This window comes from Oncorhynchus nerka, linkage group LG4, assembly GCF_034236695.1.
Source record: "Oncorhynchus nerka isolate Pitt River linkage group LG4, Oner_Uvic_2.0, whole genome shotgun sequence".
NCBI classification, from domain to species: Eukaryota; Metazoa; Chordata; class Actinopteri; order Salmoniformes; family Salmonidae; genus Oncorhynchus; species Oncorhynchus nerka.
Window position 1 is genome coordinate 48,239,246 of NC_088399.1, and position 16,262 is coordinate 48,255,507.

The 16,262-nt window shown below is 41.9% G+C and overlaps 1 protein-coding gene across 1 annotated transcript; it reads right to left on the reverse strand.

The window, feature by feature from the left end:
* Positions 1 to 385: 385 nt before the first annotated feature.
* On the reverse strand, positions 386 to 15,820 carry LOC115128951 (LIM/homeobox protein Lhx5). The gene is made up of 5 exons (XM_029659089.2): positions 15,648 to 15,820; positions 13,106 to 13,329; positions 11,162 to 11,439; positions 2,619 to 2,784; positions 386 to 906 (listed from the first exon to the last, which is right to left on the reverse strand). Exons 1-5 carry the CDS (start codon positions 15,818 to 15,820, stop codon positions 560 to 562), a joined length of 1,188 nt encoding a protein of 395 aa, XP_029514949.1. The 3' UTR covers positions 386 to 559.
* Positions 15,821 to 16,262: the final 442 nt, after the last annotated feature.

Below are 16,262 nucleotides of genomic sequence, written 5' to 3' on the forward strand. Positions count from 1 at the left end.
TGTGCCTTTTTAAGAAACAGTAGAATGAAAAAACCAAGACAGTTCTGAAACCAAAAAATAAAATACATCAAACGTCCCTTTTCGCTTGTATTCTTTCTGGATCTATCTCTTCAATATCACGTGTCCTTAGTCTCCAGCGATGGATACCTCTACTGCTTCTCGGAGTGAGAGGGGAAGATACGGGGGCGAGAGGAACCGCCTAAGCATGTTTTCTTCTTCTTTTCAATCCCAGTTCATGGTTCCCAGAGGTGGGTGGGGGTGTATTTCTACTACAATCCAGGGCTGAATGGGGCGGCGAATAGTACCACAAAGTTCATCTTTTTCCAGCAAAGCCGCCCCATCCTGGATCCTCAGTCCTTCACGTATGGATCAGAGTCGAGGGGGGCATTCCATCAATTCAGCAAGCCAATTCAAAATCCCAATGAACAAATACATAAACGGCACTTTTCAATTCATAATAACTCATTCATAACGTCTTCAAGTTCATCTCCTGAATTGACTGGGAAGTTCACACCCACCCCCAAACCCTGATCCCAGATCTAGACGTCCCCCCTCTAGTCTACCAGACGGTGGTCTCTCCCATCTCCTGTCCGGGGTGGGACATGGGGGCGCTGTAGCTAGAGTTACTAGCCAGGGAGAAGGGTGGGCTGGGCCCCCCTCCATACACCTCCCCAGGGACGGGCTGCAGGGAGCTGGGCAGGCCGGGCTCAGGGCTGGGGGTGTCTGCGTGGGAGATCATGTCCGTGAACCTCTGGTCATCAGAGGGGTGGTGGGCTGACACAGAGCCCTCCATGGCCCCTCCATGGATATAGGGGGATTCTGCTGGAGACTGAGCCTGAGAGGAGGGAGGGCCGTGGGGGAAGAAGTCATAGTTTCCCCCTCCTCCGTAGTAGTCGCCCTGGTACTCTGTGGGGGGAGAGAGATACGATTATTCAAATAGAAAACAAATCATCTAATTCATTGTGCAGCACACAGACAAAACAATCTATATAGCTACATTCAAAAATGGAACTTCACACACTTTTAAAAAAAGGACCTGCATAAAGATTCAAGATCTTTTAAAAGAATTGCAGTGTTGAGTAGCTTAAGTAACATTTCCTGGAAGGGAGGAGAATGGAGTTCCCTGTTATAGCTGAAAAGTGAAAGAGCAAAACACAGCTAAACTTCTAAAATTCATACGGGAACTCCTTTTTTTAGTCCTGACACTCGTCCTTTTGTGAGTTCGTTTGAGGATTTTTCTTATTTTATTTTTCAAAGCGCCTCAACTTTTAAAAAGGAAATGAAAATCACACTTTCTACTCTGCATTTCAGTTAAACGCCATACACTTTCGCTTTAAGTGTGAGTGGGTTCGTATTTCAGTACCACAGAGGGAAAGAGCAAATATAACTAAGCAAACACAAATTCAATAATGTCTTGTTTAGTGTACAGTTTGATGTTAAACAACCATTCTTCCTAATCCAAACGAAATCAACAATCTGGAAAACCCACACGTTGTTTCAAGATCAGTTAAATGTAGTCAGACAGACAATCAGCATTTCATCAGGCTTTGTTCCTAACTTGACAAAGAAACATTTCCCCTCTACATAACTAAATCAGCAGCACACCAACCTTATGTTACAAATTGTGCTAATGAGGGGAAGGAGAAATCCACTTTCAATGCAATGAAATCCACTTTTTTTTTTTCTTAAAAAAAAAACACAAAAAAACAATAAACAAGCTAATTATTGAGTCGCACAAACAGAACCCTGCTAGCTACGACAGACCTTGAGAATCAACCTGCTCCTGGGGCGGCCGGGGGGAGGGACGGGGAGGGGCAGAGAGAGACGCACACATGTACACGCATGCACACGCATAGACACACACACACACACACACACACACACACACACACACACACACACACACACACACACACACACACCCTCCTCTCTAAGCAGCAGCAGTAGTAGAGGAACAGAAGGATGGAAGGAAGGAGTAGTCCTGCTAATACAGTAGAGCTCCCCGGCTCCACCGAGGCACAAAAGGGTGTGAAAAGAGGCATGCTGAGAACGGAGGGAGCTAGAAGCAAGAGATGAAGGTTTTGTCCTCCTCTCCCCTCCTTCCCTCCCTGTCCGTTCTATCCTTCACGGCTCCCTTTTAATTACTGTGGATGGAGGCTGCTATGGTCCCAGTATATGACTGATTCCTCAGCAACATCTCTCTTCAGCTTTGTCCTGCTGGGATGATCAACTGGCAAACTGGCTTTTGTTTTTAGAATTCTGTGGTTGTTCACTTTCAGCCCATTCCGGAATGATCTATGTCTTGATTTCAACATTTGACTTTTCTATATTTCAGAATCGTCTATGCTGTTCCAGTAGGCCACTTGAGGAGCAGTCAACACCCTTGTCTCCCTGCAGTTTAGACAGAGCTGGGCAGCACAGAGGCGAGCAATGGCATACCTGACGAAAACCATGTCACTAAAATCTTCACCAGAGATCACCTGTGAGCTTTAGCGACAGGTGACGGCGTTACTACGCGTTGCACAGTCCTCAACCGAGTCATCATGCTATCTGACGTAAAGGCAATTGACGGCGAGTGTATTTTACCAATATATAATCAAACCGTGAGTGTGTCTTACCTGTGTAGTATCCATAGGCCCCAGGCCCCAGTATGTCTGGGTCCTCCAGTCGTCCTCCCAGGGGCCTCATCCTCCGGGGCCCTCTGAAGAAGGCGTGCCGCCGGGCCCCCAGAGCACTCAGCTGCTTCATCCTCCTCTCCTTAGATCGACGGTTCTGGAACCACACCTATAGAGAAAGAGATATGAGATGCGTTATCAGGCCACATCCCATCTATAACGACCTATGACCCAGAGAAGCATCTAAGATGATCTATCAGATCAAAGGAAGTGAAACTATTTTAATAGGTTTAAGATTTCCTTTTCCTTTTCACGGACAGAAATAAAAAAAATTGTACTGCATTTTTACACAGGCACACATAGTGTCGCAATCAAACTCACATCTAATCTAGCTTCATTTCTTGTCCATTACTTGTCTACAATGGACAGTAACGATCGCCAGATGTATTCATTATCCATTTCACATTAAGTGTTACAACACAAAAAGCAAATGGGAAAACTACAAGGTAGTTGAAATGACAAGGCCCCACTCCTAATCATCAACTAAATCAAATCACCCTCAAATTAAATCCACCTTCATTTCAGACCTTAATAGTTTTTGTCCATTTTTACTTTGTCCATTTCACAGACTTGGGAGTGCTATTTAACTAGGCTTGTTATGCTCATATAGGAGTTTGAATTCTGTAGTGTAATGAGTACTGCTAGCTACAACAGAATAAATGAATTTTGGACAAGGGATCTGTGGGAAAGGTTTAGAGAGTGCAATACAATGTAATGTTAATCATTCACAACGTGTGTTCTTAGCCCTTGGATGTGCCAAACGCATTTCACAGGGACTGCACAACATCAATGATTTTAAAAAATTCAACTCAATTCTTCTTGTACTCAAAATGTTTATTTTGAACATAATGCACTGTAATTTAAGATTTAAAACTACAGAATTTTCTCTCAGCCCGGAGGCAAAATGTGTAGAATAGCAGGAAATTGGCTTTAAAACTGCTAAATGTTCACTTTGATGACGAGAGGGAGGCCTTTAAAAATGTTTTCCAGTGCACCGAACTTGATTAGTTCGGCCATGCACCGCAGAAGTCATAGTAAAACTGCGTGTCTGCTTTTTGTATCGGACTGTAAAGGTAGGAGTTCTGTTATTATGACGGGTTGGTCCCTGATGAATTTTCTCATCTCAAAAAAAAAAAATTATTTTTTAATTATTATTATTTTGCTGTCTTGAGACCGGTATAGAAAAGAGTTCTTCTTAGGCACATGGCCTGTAGAAATAACTTAATAGAATTAAAGGGCTCCGCTATAAGGAATATGGATAATGTGGGGTGGAGGCAGTGAGGGTAAACTAACAAACGTGGATGAACACGGTCTCTACCTCAACGTCCAACCCAGACACATTGAAATAAGATATTCAGCCTCTCCACTTTGAGGACTATGGCTGTATGTGAGAGGCAGAGTGGAGGTTCACTTTCAACCAGGACTCAGGCGTTAGAGGGAGACACCATAGCCACCAACAAACACCCAGTGGTGTCCTAGAAACAGAAATCACACTGGAGCTGTTTTGTAACCAGTGATATGGACGTCGACATGTTTTGAAATGATCCAATAAAATCAATGAATCAGTCAGCAACACAAAGGAACACGCACAGAGCAACACATTCATTTCGATAGGTCACTATTTCCCATGTGCCCCGGCAGGCCTCAACACAACAACACAGCTGAGAGAGCAGAGACGTTAAACACAGTCGTCGCTCCTCCTCGGAGTCAAATAAACTGCCTTTGTACAGGAACAAAGGCGAATAGGAGATATTTCAACATATGGAGGACTTACTTTGCATTCTAAAAACATAACACATTGCGCGTTGTCTCTGCGTCGGCGCTGCATAATAAAACATGTTAACACCAGCTAGGCTACACCAGAGGCACAATTCCCACTGTGTCGGAGATTAACCAATAGAAAAAAACGCAGAGAAAAACAGCTAAAACCACTTAGGCATTCCTCTCCATGCTTTTCCTAGCAAAGACGACACCTGCCTATTGAGAACAATAGTCTTAACTGTAAGGTTCCATTTTTATGGAAACGCTTTCGCTCCCGCCTCGAGAGAGCGTTGCTTAGGGATGACTACACACGCGCGCGCACACCAGACCTGGGTTCAAACACTGTTTCAGGTATTTCAATACATTTCACAACAAGTATTTAGAATACCTTTATTTGAAGAAGAAAAAAAGTAGTTGAATATTGGAATGTATTTTAAAAATACAATTTGGTAAGCATTAGCATGTAATCACCAGTACTACAAATACATATCCTTGGAAGTATTTGAAAGACCGCATTTTCAAAACAATATGTATATATTGTTTGGGCGTATTTGAAAAAAGTTTTTAATGTACTTACTAGTTTGATTTGAATTAACAAACATATCATTTCACTTTTTAATCCAAATACGCAGCCTAAGCTTTACACCGGTGTCTCATGAAGGATGACAAGATGCCATGTTACATTCAATAATAAAACATCAGGGTTTCAAAATGCTCGCCAGACATGGAGCAGCGATCTGGTCTGAAGATATGCCCTGCAATGCTGAAAAGCTGCTCCACAGCTGCAGAGGATGCTGGGACATGGATATAGGTACTCAGCAGCAACTATGTGCGGTGTTGGATGTGTGTGACTGTGTTTCTTGCAGAATGTCAGAGGATGGTGGAAGATATGAGGTGATGAGGTACTCCTCAAGGTTATTTATAGTAAACTAAAACTCAAACTAAAACAAACATTTAAAAAAACTTCAACTACACTGAAACTATTATCTTTGATTGCAAAACAAACTAAAATAAAAAAAAACGTCAAATTACGTTAAGTTTTTTAAATTCTAAACTTCGTGCCAAAAAATGTAATGGAGTTTTCAAGCTTTTTTTCTATGCTGCCAGGAGATGCCGGTTTCAAATAGGCCTCGCTTGTGCATCACTATCACTAGCTATCAATAGCTAACAGGGAAGAAATAAGAGGGCGGGTGTTTGAGTGAACATTGGCGACAGCAAAAGGTGAAGCCCTGTATGGGATTGTCTTGAGTACATTGCTGGAAAGGACAAAAGTAAGTGTATTGTGTGTCAGCAGCGTGTGTGGAACAGAGATACACTGAACAAAAATATAAATGCAACATGTAGCTGTTCCCATGTTTCATGAGCTGAAATAAATAAAAGATCACGGAAACACAAAAAGCTTATTTCTCTCAAATTTTGTGCACAAATTTGTTTACATCCCTGTTAGCAAGCATTTCTCCTTTGCCAAGATAATCCATCCACCTGACAGGTGTGGCATATTAAGAATCTGATTAAACAGGATGACCATTACACAGGTGCACCTTGTGCTGGGGACAATAAAAGGCCCCTCTAAAATGTACAGTTACAGAGATACCATGGTGAGATCCATTCATCAACCGCCATCATCTCACGCTTCAGCATGATAATGGCCGGTCCCATGTCGCAAGGATCTATACACAATTCCTGGAAGCTGAAAATGTCCCAGTTCTTCCATGGCCTGCATACTCACCAGACATGTCACCCATGGAGCATGTTTGGGATGCTCTGGATCGACGTGTACGACACTGTGTTCCAGTTCCCTCCAATGTCCAGCAACTTTGCACAGCCATTGAAGAGGAGTGGGACAACATTTCACAGGACACAACCAATTTGGTCACACCAGATACTGACTGGTTTTCTGATCCACACCCCTACTTTTCTTAAAGCTATCGGTGACCAACAGATGCGTATTTGTATTCCCAGTCATGTGAAATCCATAGATTAGGCCCCAATGAACATATTTAAATTGACTGATTGCCTTATATGAACTGTAGCTCAGTAAAATCATTGAAATTGTTGCATGTTGCATTTATATTGTTGTGCGGTGTAAAAAGGAAAACCCAACCTCAAAGTTGAACTGAACAGCGCCCACAGAGAATCATACAAACCATTTCAGGATGAAGACAACGCGAGACAGCCACCAGCTCTTAGTAGCTGCACGCAAATTGCAACGTTAGGACAATCAACTTTAGCAGTTGGAATGAAAAGAGCAGAAACATGGCAACCTAATTCAAACGAGTAAAAAAAAAAAAAAAGAAAGAAGCACTGGTTAGTTTATTGATCCCGTTGTGCGTGTCCATGGGCGTATCCATGAGACTGTACGATGAGCCAGCCTTCAGAAAGTTCAACCAAACACTTCATCCCAAATTTAGAACTCCCGGCGCTGCTGGAGTAAATGTCTTGATTGCTTCGCAAATGGACACAGCAACCCAGAAAGTGAAGGAGATTCTGAAAGAGGCATAGAAAATAACCCTGTGTGTAGACGGACCGATAAAGAAAGGATCGACTGCTTTGCTTTTGTACATATCAACCTGCTTCTATCACCCCTCCTTCAAGAAGGCACGGCATGCGTTGCTCAAGCTCCGTCGGATTTAGCATCCACACACCAGGGAGGTGGGACAGGACATTGGGAGCATGGGACATACCAGAGAAGATCCTACTCGTCGTAACTGTCAATGGGGCGAACATAGTCAAGACTATCAAGTTATTACAGAACAGGCAAGGGAATACCCTTGACCCACAACAACCAGAGATGGCCATAGCTTTGAACGGTGCGGCAGAAATGTCTGAATCTGAGTCAGACAACCAATAATTATATTTTTTCATCCAAGTCACATTAAGATTGATTTGTAACTTAAAACATAAGCAAATGTATGACCTGAACCCTCACCGTATGTATTACTGCCCCCCAGTGGCAAGAAGTAACATGCCAAAATAACGCAAGCTTTAGGTCTCAAGACATAAATGGCTCCTAACCTCCCACACATAGGCTACTCTCTGTCTCTAACACGAAAAAGTACAACTGAAGCAAAATAAAAATGATTTGATCAAATTTGAACGAAATAAAACCGAGTGAATCATGTCTGAAAACTAAACGAAATAAAACCGAGTGAATCATGTCTGAAAACGAACTGAAGCTCAACTGGATGTCCATCGCATCAGAAAGGACATACTCATGCATGGATAGCTTGGTGACAGGCAGTGTGTCAAGCCTTCATCCGCATTGAGAACTGATGTAATAATGTGATTCTGAGAGCAAATGTTGACTTGCGGTTGTCAGTGGCGTAGAGAAGTTTCACAGGGACCCCCCACAGTTTTATAACTAATCTCATGCTTTACATTTTTTATTTTTTTTAACATATTTTGCCTTGAGGCTTAAATAATATTTATCTTATTAATATTAGCAAAATATGAAATGTGTATTTTTATAGACAGAAGAGTCAGCTATCACTACATTTAAATTAACAACAATATCCAGAATTGGCAGAATTTCAAACACTTTTTTGGAAAGTTTGAAGTACGGTATACTTTGCTCCGAACAAGGGCATTTCCAGGCATAGAGCCGACATGGAAATTAATAATATTGAAGGTATTTCAATTTTTTTTTTTAAATGTGGGGGGGGTCATGAAACTGTCCACCATCTTGGTTCTATTTACAGTGCCTTCGGAAAGTATTCAGACCCCTTGACCACCATCTTGGTTCTATATTACAGTGCCTTCGGAAAGTATTCAGACCCCTGAACTTTTTCCACATTTTGTTACGTTACAGCCTTATTCAAAATGGATTAAATACAAACATTTCCTCAGATATCTACACACTATTCCCCATAATAACAAAGCGAAAATGTATAAGGTCCCACAATTGGCAATGCATGTCAGAGCAAATACTAAGCCATAAGATCGAAGGAATTGTTCAAAGAGCCCCGAGACGGGATTGTGTCGAGGCACAGATCTGGGGAAGGGTACCAAAACATTTCTGCAGCATTGAAGGTCCCCAAGAACACAGTAGCCTCCATCATTCTTGAATGGAAAAAGTTTGGATTCACCAAGATTCTTCCTAGAGCTGAGTAATATGGGGAGAAGGGCCTTGGTCAGGGAGGAGTTCCTCAGTGGAAGAGTTCCTCTGTGGAGACGGAAGAACCTTCCAGAAGGACAACCAGCTCTACAGCACTCCACCAATCAGGCCTTTATGGTAGAGTGACTCAGTAAAAGGCACATGACAGCCCACTTAGAGTTTGCCAGTAGGCACCTAAAGACTTTCAGACCATGAGAAACAAGATTCTCTGGTCTGAGGAAACCAAGATTGAACTCTTTGGCCTGAGGAGGAAACCTGGTACCATCCCTACGGTGAACCATAGTGGTGGTAGCATCATGCCGTGGGGATTTTTTTCAGAGGCAGGGACTGGGAGACTAGTCAGGATCGAGGCAAAGATGAACGGAGCAAAGTACAAAGATATCCTTGTTGAAAACCTGCTCCAGAGCTCTCAGGACCTCAGACTGGGGCGAAGGTTCACCTTCCAACAGGACAGTGACCCTAAGCACACAGCCAAGACAACATAGGAATGGCTTCGGGACAAGCCTCTGAATGTGCTTGAGTGACCCAGCCAGAGCTCTGAAAATAGCTGTGCAGCTACGCTCCCCATCCAAACTGACAGTGCTTGAGAGGATCTGCAGAGAGGAATGAGAGAAACTCCCCAAATACAGGTGTGCCAAGCTTGTATTGTCATACACAAGAAGACTCGAGGCTGTAATTGTTGCCAAAGGTGCTTCAACAAAGTACTTACTAAATGGTCTGAATACTTATGTATATGTAATATTTCAGTTTTTTATTTTTTATACATCTGTAAAAAAATCCAAACCTGTTTTTGCTTTGTCATTATGGGGTATTGTGTGTAGATTGATAAGGGAGGAGAAAACTATTTAATGCATTTTAGAATAATGTTGTAAACGTAACAAAATGTGGAAATAGTCAAGGGGTCGGAATACTTTCCGAATGCACTGTACAGTATACCACAGTGCATTATGTTGTTGCTAATCAGAGACAAATGGGATCGATTCAGTGTTGTGGAGACATGAAACTGAGAAGATGCTCCAAGGCCTGCTACAAGGCCTGGCCTGAGAGGAGAGGAGAGATTGTCTGGCAGTAAATGAGTGAGGACAGAGGAGCGAGGGGGGTGTACGGTATACAGCATGTAAATCAGTGAAATCAGTGGTAATTACTGTCAGCACACAAAAAGCCACATCTCAGCTGGCAGTGACGGTGCTAATCACCCTAACACAGTCTAAACCCAGACACCGAGAGTGTGTGTTTGTGTGTGTGCATGTGTGTGGTTATGACATAAAGGCTAGAGATCTGAATGTGGTTGGCAGCAGTGAGGATATATTCCACTTCAAGATGGTAAACAGTCATGTTATTACACTCTCATTAGCAATGACTTATGATCTCACATGTTGTCACAGGCCCATCAGATCTCCCTAACAGGGTTTGAGGTCAATTCAGTTTTAATTTGTCAATTCAGGAAGTGAAAAATCCTCATACTTCCTTGACTGACCAGAACTGCTCATTTAAACCTCTAAATTGTCTTGGTTGGCATGTGCACCTGTTAACATACCCGTTTACAGTATTTTTGTGCAGTGCTGTGAGCTTTCTTTGTTGTAATGACACTATTGATCAATTATTGGCTGTTAAAAGCATTAACAGTGCATTATATTTCTAAAATGTGAAGGCCTATGGCTACAGATATGCTACATATTTAAACATGCACATACTGTGCAGGCAAGCCAGGTACTATACTTGCTTCAATAATAAATGAGAAATCAACAGCAAATACAATATGTCATATTAAGAAACGAATGTCTTCCATCTTTAATTCAAATTGATTCAAATCATAATTTATATTTTGCTTTAATTAAAAAACCAAACCTATCAAACAGGAGTCTAAATAGGCTACAATAGACGGTAAATAGACTGGCCAAATTGCCAATTTAATGTCTGATTATTCAACATCTTGAATTGATAAGAGATAAAGAAAACCACAACTCAATCTTAAGAAATAGTAACCTTAATTATATTAATTGATCAGTTGATAGTGCAGCAAAATATTACAAAAAATTTCACAAACAAATACGTAATGTACTTTCTACACTAATTTCCATTTCCCGGGGAGGGATGTCCATTAACTCTCGAGCTGATTTGATAGATTTATGCATTTCACTTGAACGTGTCTTGTTATTTTTCGCATATTAATTTTTACCAAAGACGTTTTCCCTCCAAAGATAGGTCTACTTCATTCATTTAACTTTTAGGGTCCGGACTGTTAATAACCTACATTGTGTTGCGACATTCTTTTCACTCTCACTTTGTCAAGTACGTCTTTAATTAAATCTCGATCTATTCTAACTAATTCATCACGAATGGTGAAGACAGCAGGCAGGCCCATGTTGCCTACACCACGTAGCCTACCAAACCTCAACAGTGCTCATCAAACAAGCAAAGAGAAAAACCACAGAACGTTATTTCTCAATTTGACCTGAAAACTCAACATTATCAACCCAGCTTCTATTCTATTCTATTCTATTTGATAAAGTTATGTTCTATTTATAATAGGAATTCTAACTTGTCCAAATAAAAACCAGGCTCTGCATCAACCAGCAATGAATATGCTTAAGTTAGCCTGCTCTCCTACCTGTATAACCCGCATGTTGAGTCCAGTCTCCTGGGCCAACTGTTCCCGAATGTGCCGTGTGGGTTTCGGCGTGGCCACGAAGGCAGCCTTCAGCGTCTCCAGCTGCTTGGCTTTGATGGTGGTCCGCGGGCCTCGCCGCTTCGTGCCCGAATTCTGCTCCTCATTCTCGTTATTGTTCATGTCCTTATCCGAGGACATGGAATTGTCCGTCTCTTTTGTGTCGTCCTGTATCGGGTCCTGGAGGTCCGGCGATAAACTTCTGTCTGTGCATGATGACACTGGGGGACGGGAGAGAATGGAAAGGTTTCAATCGAAGGTGTCATGGGGCCTACTACTAGATTATTGCTGTAGCCTGTCTAATCACAAATAAACTAGAATATGTGGAACAATGACGCCTCACAAAATACAAATATGGAAGCCGTTCCAGTTCCTTAAATATATATATATATATATACATAAAATAGCCTACACTTTGCCAATGTAACCAATATGAAACAGACCAAATACATGGATTTACCAGTTTAAATCTTCACAAATAAAACAGGTGTAACCAACTCGACACTGCCCGCATGTGACCTAAGCGATCGAGATAATGAAAGAGAAATTATGCATGTAATGTGAAACAAAAAAAAGGGAGCTAGGCTGATCCCCAAGGACCCGCTGCGTCGCACGATAACAGCACGTCATTGTCCGAGGGGAGGGCTGTTTGAGCCATTCATCTGACAGGAATTTATAGCGTTGATAAGACTGAGCTCTGGTCAGATGCATTCAGCGAGGCGGAGATGCTTTGTTGGGGAACATCATCAAACGCTAGGCTACACATGCCCTATACACCGCCCATTGCGGCCGCGAGAATGTCAGTATGTTCACATTTGTAGCTACAGACACCCAACGAGGGGTCAAATTCAATGTCACGTCTTTCCAGGATACAAATGTTATTCCTCACCTTGCTGATCTAAAGACAAAATCGAACGGCAGTGATGGGAGCCCGAGAACCCCATAAACACAAGCTTTTCTGAAAGTTGTTGACGTACACATTTTAGTTCCAAACACCCCAAAGTGTAGGCCTAATATCTTAACAATATCAAGTTGAATGTTGAATAACGACATTTTAGAGATATTTATTTATTTGGCGAGGAAGTGACTTGCAGCCGAATTATCCATAGGCTACAAATGTTGGACCATGTAGGCCTACGATACTGCAGCTAAAATGGGAGAGTAAACTAGAATATAGAACAGAATCCCCAAATGCATCTACATCTATAATACTAGGCTACTTCAGATTGGACGCAGACGATACTCCAACGCATGCAGAGCCAGAGCTAACACGCAGACAAGCACCGTGTCCATGGTTTTGAATTACCTGACGGAGGCCTATTGCAGGACGTGATATAGGCCTAGGTTATGGCTCTAGATAAAACCAAATTAAAAGGCATAGTAACACAATAGGTTTTCGAATTCATGCATTTTAGTTCGCAAAATCATATGTGAATATGTGGTATAGGCCTATCCTATTTTAGAAATACAACAAATACAACCCAGCTGTAGTTTAAGGCGTTTCTCATCATGCACAAATAGCCTTAATTCTCCACCATTCCCCAGTGTATGGGATGGGACCCCACGTTGAAACGATTAGTAAATAAATACAGGCAAATTAATCAGTTAACGTAGGTGGCCAAAACAGTCTTCCAAAAAAACAACCCGTTAAACGAGCATTAAATTATGCTCGTTGCTTTCAAATAAAAATGCAGACTATAATATACCACTTATATTTTTTTTTGGGGGGGGCATGGGCTACTAAGAAAGAAAGGTCCATTATTTTCAGGAAACCGTGTAGAATTTTTTCCCAAGAACAAGACGAACATTAGTAGACCGTCTAGAATGTCTACAGTAGAATGTCTACTGTGGACGCACTTTTGAAACCCTTAGCTATAATTAGGCTACCTGAATTCAAATTGACTTCCTTGATAGCCCCTGAGCTTAGGTAGTCTTCTTTGCACACAAACTTATTTTCGTCGATGACATAGAGCTCCTCGCCCGTGGACAGCTGCTTGTTGCACACCATGCACGTGAAGCAGTTGAGGTGGAACACCTTGCTGCGCGCCTTGCGCACAAGATCGCTGGGAGAGATGCCTTGGAGGCAGCCCGCGCACTTCGTCCCAAACCTCCTGAAAAGAAAGGGAGAGAGGAGAGAGGGGTTGATGTGAAATCCCCACGACACAGAAATACATACCAAAAAAATATGCATTTGAGATGGACATTTAACTGTTCTAACTTTTAATTAATAATTATTTTTTTTTAAATGTATAGGCCTATTATGCATGTAGACCTATAGCGAATTTTGCAACTGTGGGCAATGCAGAAGGTTTGGCGCGTAGCCTGATTTGAAGTGTTTGTTCCAAGAAAATTACGAAATTGCAATGACAAAACACTTACAACAATGACTAAAGGTATTCTATAGTAGTTATAATGTATTGTTTTTATGTTATACATTTGTTTCATTGTATTACATATTTGCCATGATTGAAGAAGGGGTAGGCTATTTCGAAATCATTTTCGTTAAAATCTAACAGACTACTCTTGATACATAATATAGCCTAAAATGTAGCACCTGCGCTAGACTGAGAAATACCATAATTCTTGTTTTTAACAATAAACCCACGCAGAACGTATTAGTGACAGTCGTCACATTGTGACTACAGAGATATCCGAGGATTAAACAGACTAGGAACATTTTAGCGTGAAATCTCCCGTTAATCCACATTCACCCTCTTCACGTGCAAAAAAAAGCATGGTGGATATACTCGTATTATATGGATAGACAGGCGAGTATAATAACAGCCTAACTCAACGTCTCATCGTTTCCGGGGATAAGTCGACAAGGTAAATCAGTTGAAAATGAAGTGTTTCACTGGAAGAAAAGGTGTGCCACATACAGTGATGGGTGAATGGGAAGCCTTAGTATGTGTTTCTCCCACCATGCATTGTACTTTAGTGTTTCCCTCTCCGATGTGAAATAAATAGGCCTAATCCACCTCAACACTAGCCAGAAACCTCATCACGCGCCTCTCATGGTGATTTGGTAATCTCTCTCATCAACATGGCGTCGCCTCAGTACGAAAAAAAAATACAGGAATTGAAAATATTTCAATTATAATACGATTATTGGAGGTAGTGTGTGTTTGAGGGGGGCGAGCGGTCGAGGCAAGCCCCCTTTATTTTTATCAGAATCCCTCTCTCTCTCTTTCTTTTTCTCTGTCTCTCTCTCTCCAGCCATTTGCTATAGTATCGCTCCACGGTACCCTTTCACATGCACGGCTCCGCGAGGACACAGCACTACTTACACAACAAATGGCTACATTAGGGTGATTACTGTTTCGCCTGGCTAATTGTTCGGCCATTTAAATCCACGGATGGAAGCCGGCTAATATGATGGTCAAGGCCGTTTGAGGCCAACATTGCCTTCACAAAGGCTTAACTACTGGGCCTCACATGTCATTAAACAATTGTACAGGAGGGGGAAAAAAGCTGACACATAGCTGACACATAACTAATTGGTATGATGCTATGAGAGTGCGCGTACACAAACAAGGGCCTACACTTATCACTGAATTACCACTTTGAAGAACTGAGCGGCTGGCGTAGGCCTAATGGTTAAGTTTTCAAATCTATTGGACCAAACAATAGTGGAAATAGAGAGTACAGGTGAGAGGAAAATGTATATTATAAATAGATTTCAATTGCCTCCATGTGCATGAATGGATTAATAAGAGAAGTGAATATTCCAGCCGACATAATATTCAACCCCACCAATAATATTGATTTATAAATAAAAGTGATATTATTTGTCATAATAAATATTAAGAATTAAGGTTATGATTCATATTGTCAGAAAACACACCCGGTGTCTCTAAAAAACACCCTCTTCATGTAAAACTCAAGCGGACAAAGAGTGATAACGTGGACATCTCAGGCTATGATTAAATAGTTCTGTCAAAATGCTAAATATATGTGTGATATTCAGAGCTGTAGAATTAACTTATAACTCTGAAATTATATACATTTATATAGGCCTAATAATGATATGATTTTTTGTTGCGAAACCAATGTTTCTGCAAGGTTTGAAATGTTATAATTTGAAGTGACATTCTAAAACAATTCAAATAACTGATAGGCTATCTCGCCTATAGGTGAATTATAGGCCATCATGTGAAGTAGGCCTTGGTGAACCATATCCATTTCCACAAAACAATGTGTATGCGTACAGAATAATATCATTATGGTTCATTAAATATGTGAGTGACGCTATAACGAGAGCTATTTTGATCATTGTGTGACATTCAATCAATTTCAGCATTTTAAGACACTAACAAAAAACAGACAAACAAATCTTCAGAGCAGCGGGGTTATAATTCTCCCTGGTGAGTTCACTGAGTTTTTTTGGCATACCTGCTTTTTCGCACGAATCCCCAATCTGAATGCTTACCTGAAAAAGTCTATTTTACAATAAAGCTTCCCATCACGCGAGAAGCACTTCTCCGTCAGGTTACAGTGGCACTCGCAGCATTGGACGCACTTGGCGTGCCAGGCTCGGTCCAACACGTTGAGCAGGAACCGGTCCAGGATGGGCCTGTCGCACCCCGCGCAGTGGACCATCATCCCGCCCGTCTGGAGGATAACGAGGGCCGACCTTCCCACGCGGACTCCGGTGCTGGGTCTGGGGCCACGCGGCTCTCCGCGCAGCAACGTCTTGGCTCCGGGGTTGTGGACAAAGCAGGCGCGAATGATCTGTCAGGTGGGTGGATGGGTGGGGAGAAGCCCCTCTCCACTACCGTTTAAAGGCAGGCTATAGGCGAACACTCCCCGAAGTTTCTCTATTGTACTCCTGGTTCTGGACGCCCCTGTCCTGTTCTGTCCTAGCACTTGTCACAATCCAGAATCCAAAAGAAAAAAATATGAATTTAAAAAGCACCTATAGTCCTCTTCTTCATTGACGGGCTGCGTAAAAATTGGCACGTGGAAGGAAAGCCTGTTCGTCCCGGCTGTAGAGAAGACGTTACATGGGCTGTAGCCTATTCTTTTTATTTTGTTGTTGTTGTCA

Excerpts from the sequence above, each read along its gene's own strand:
- LOC115128951 (XM_029659089.2), bottom strand. The coding sequence starts at position 15,820 with ATGATGGTCCACTGCGCGGGGTGCGACAGGCCCATCCTGGACCGGTTC. Across the intron at positions 13,330-15,647 it reads TGTAAAATAGACTTTTTCAG|GAGGTTTGGGACGAAGTGCG; the intron begins GTAAGCATTCAG and ends CTTTCTTTTCAG. Across the intron at positions 11,440-13,105 it reads GGAAGTCAATTTGAATTCAG|TGTCATCATGCACAGACAGA; the intron begins GTAGCCTAATTA and ends CCCGTCCCCCAG.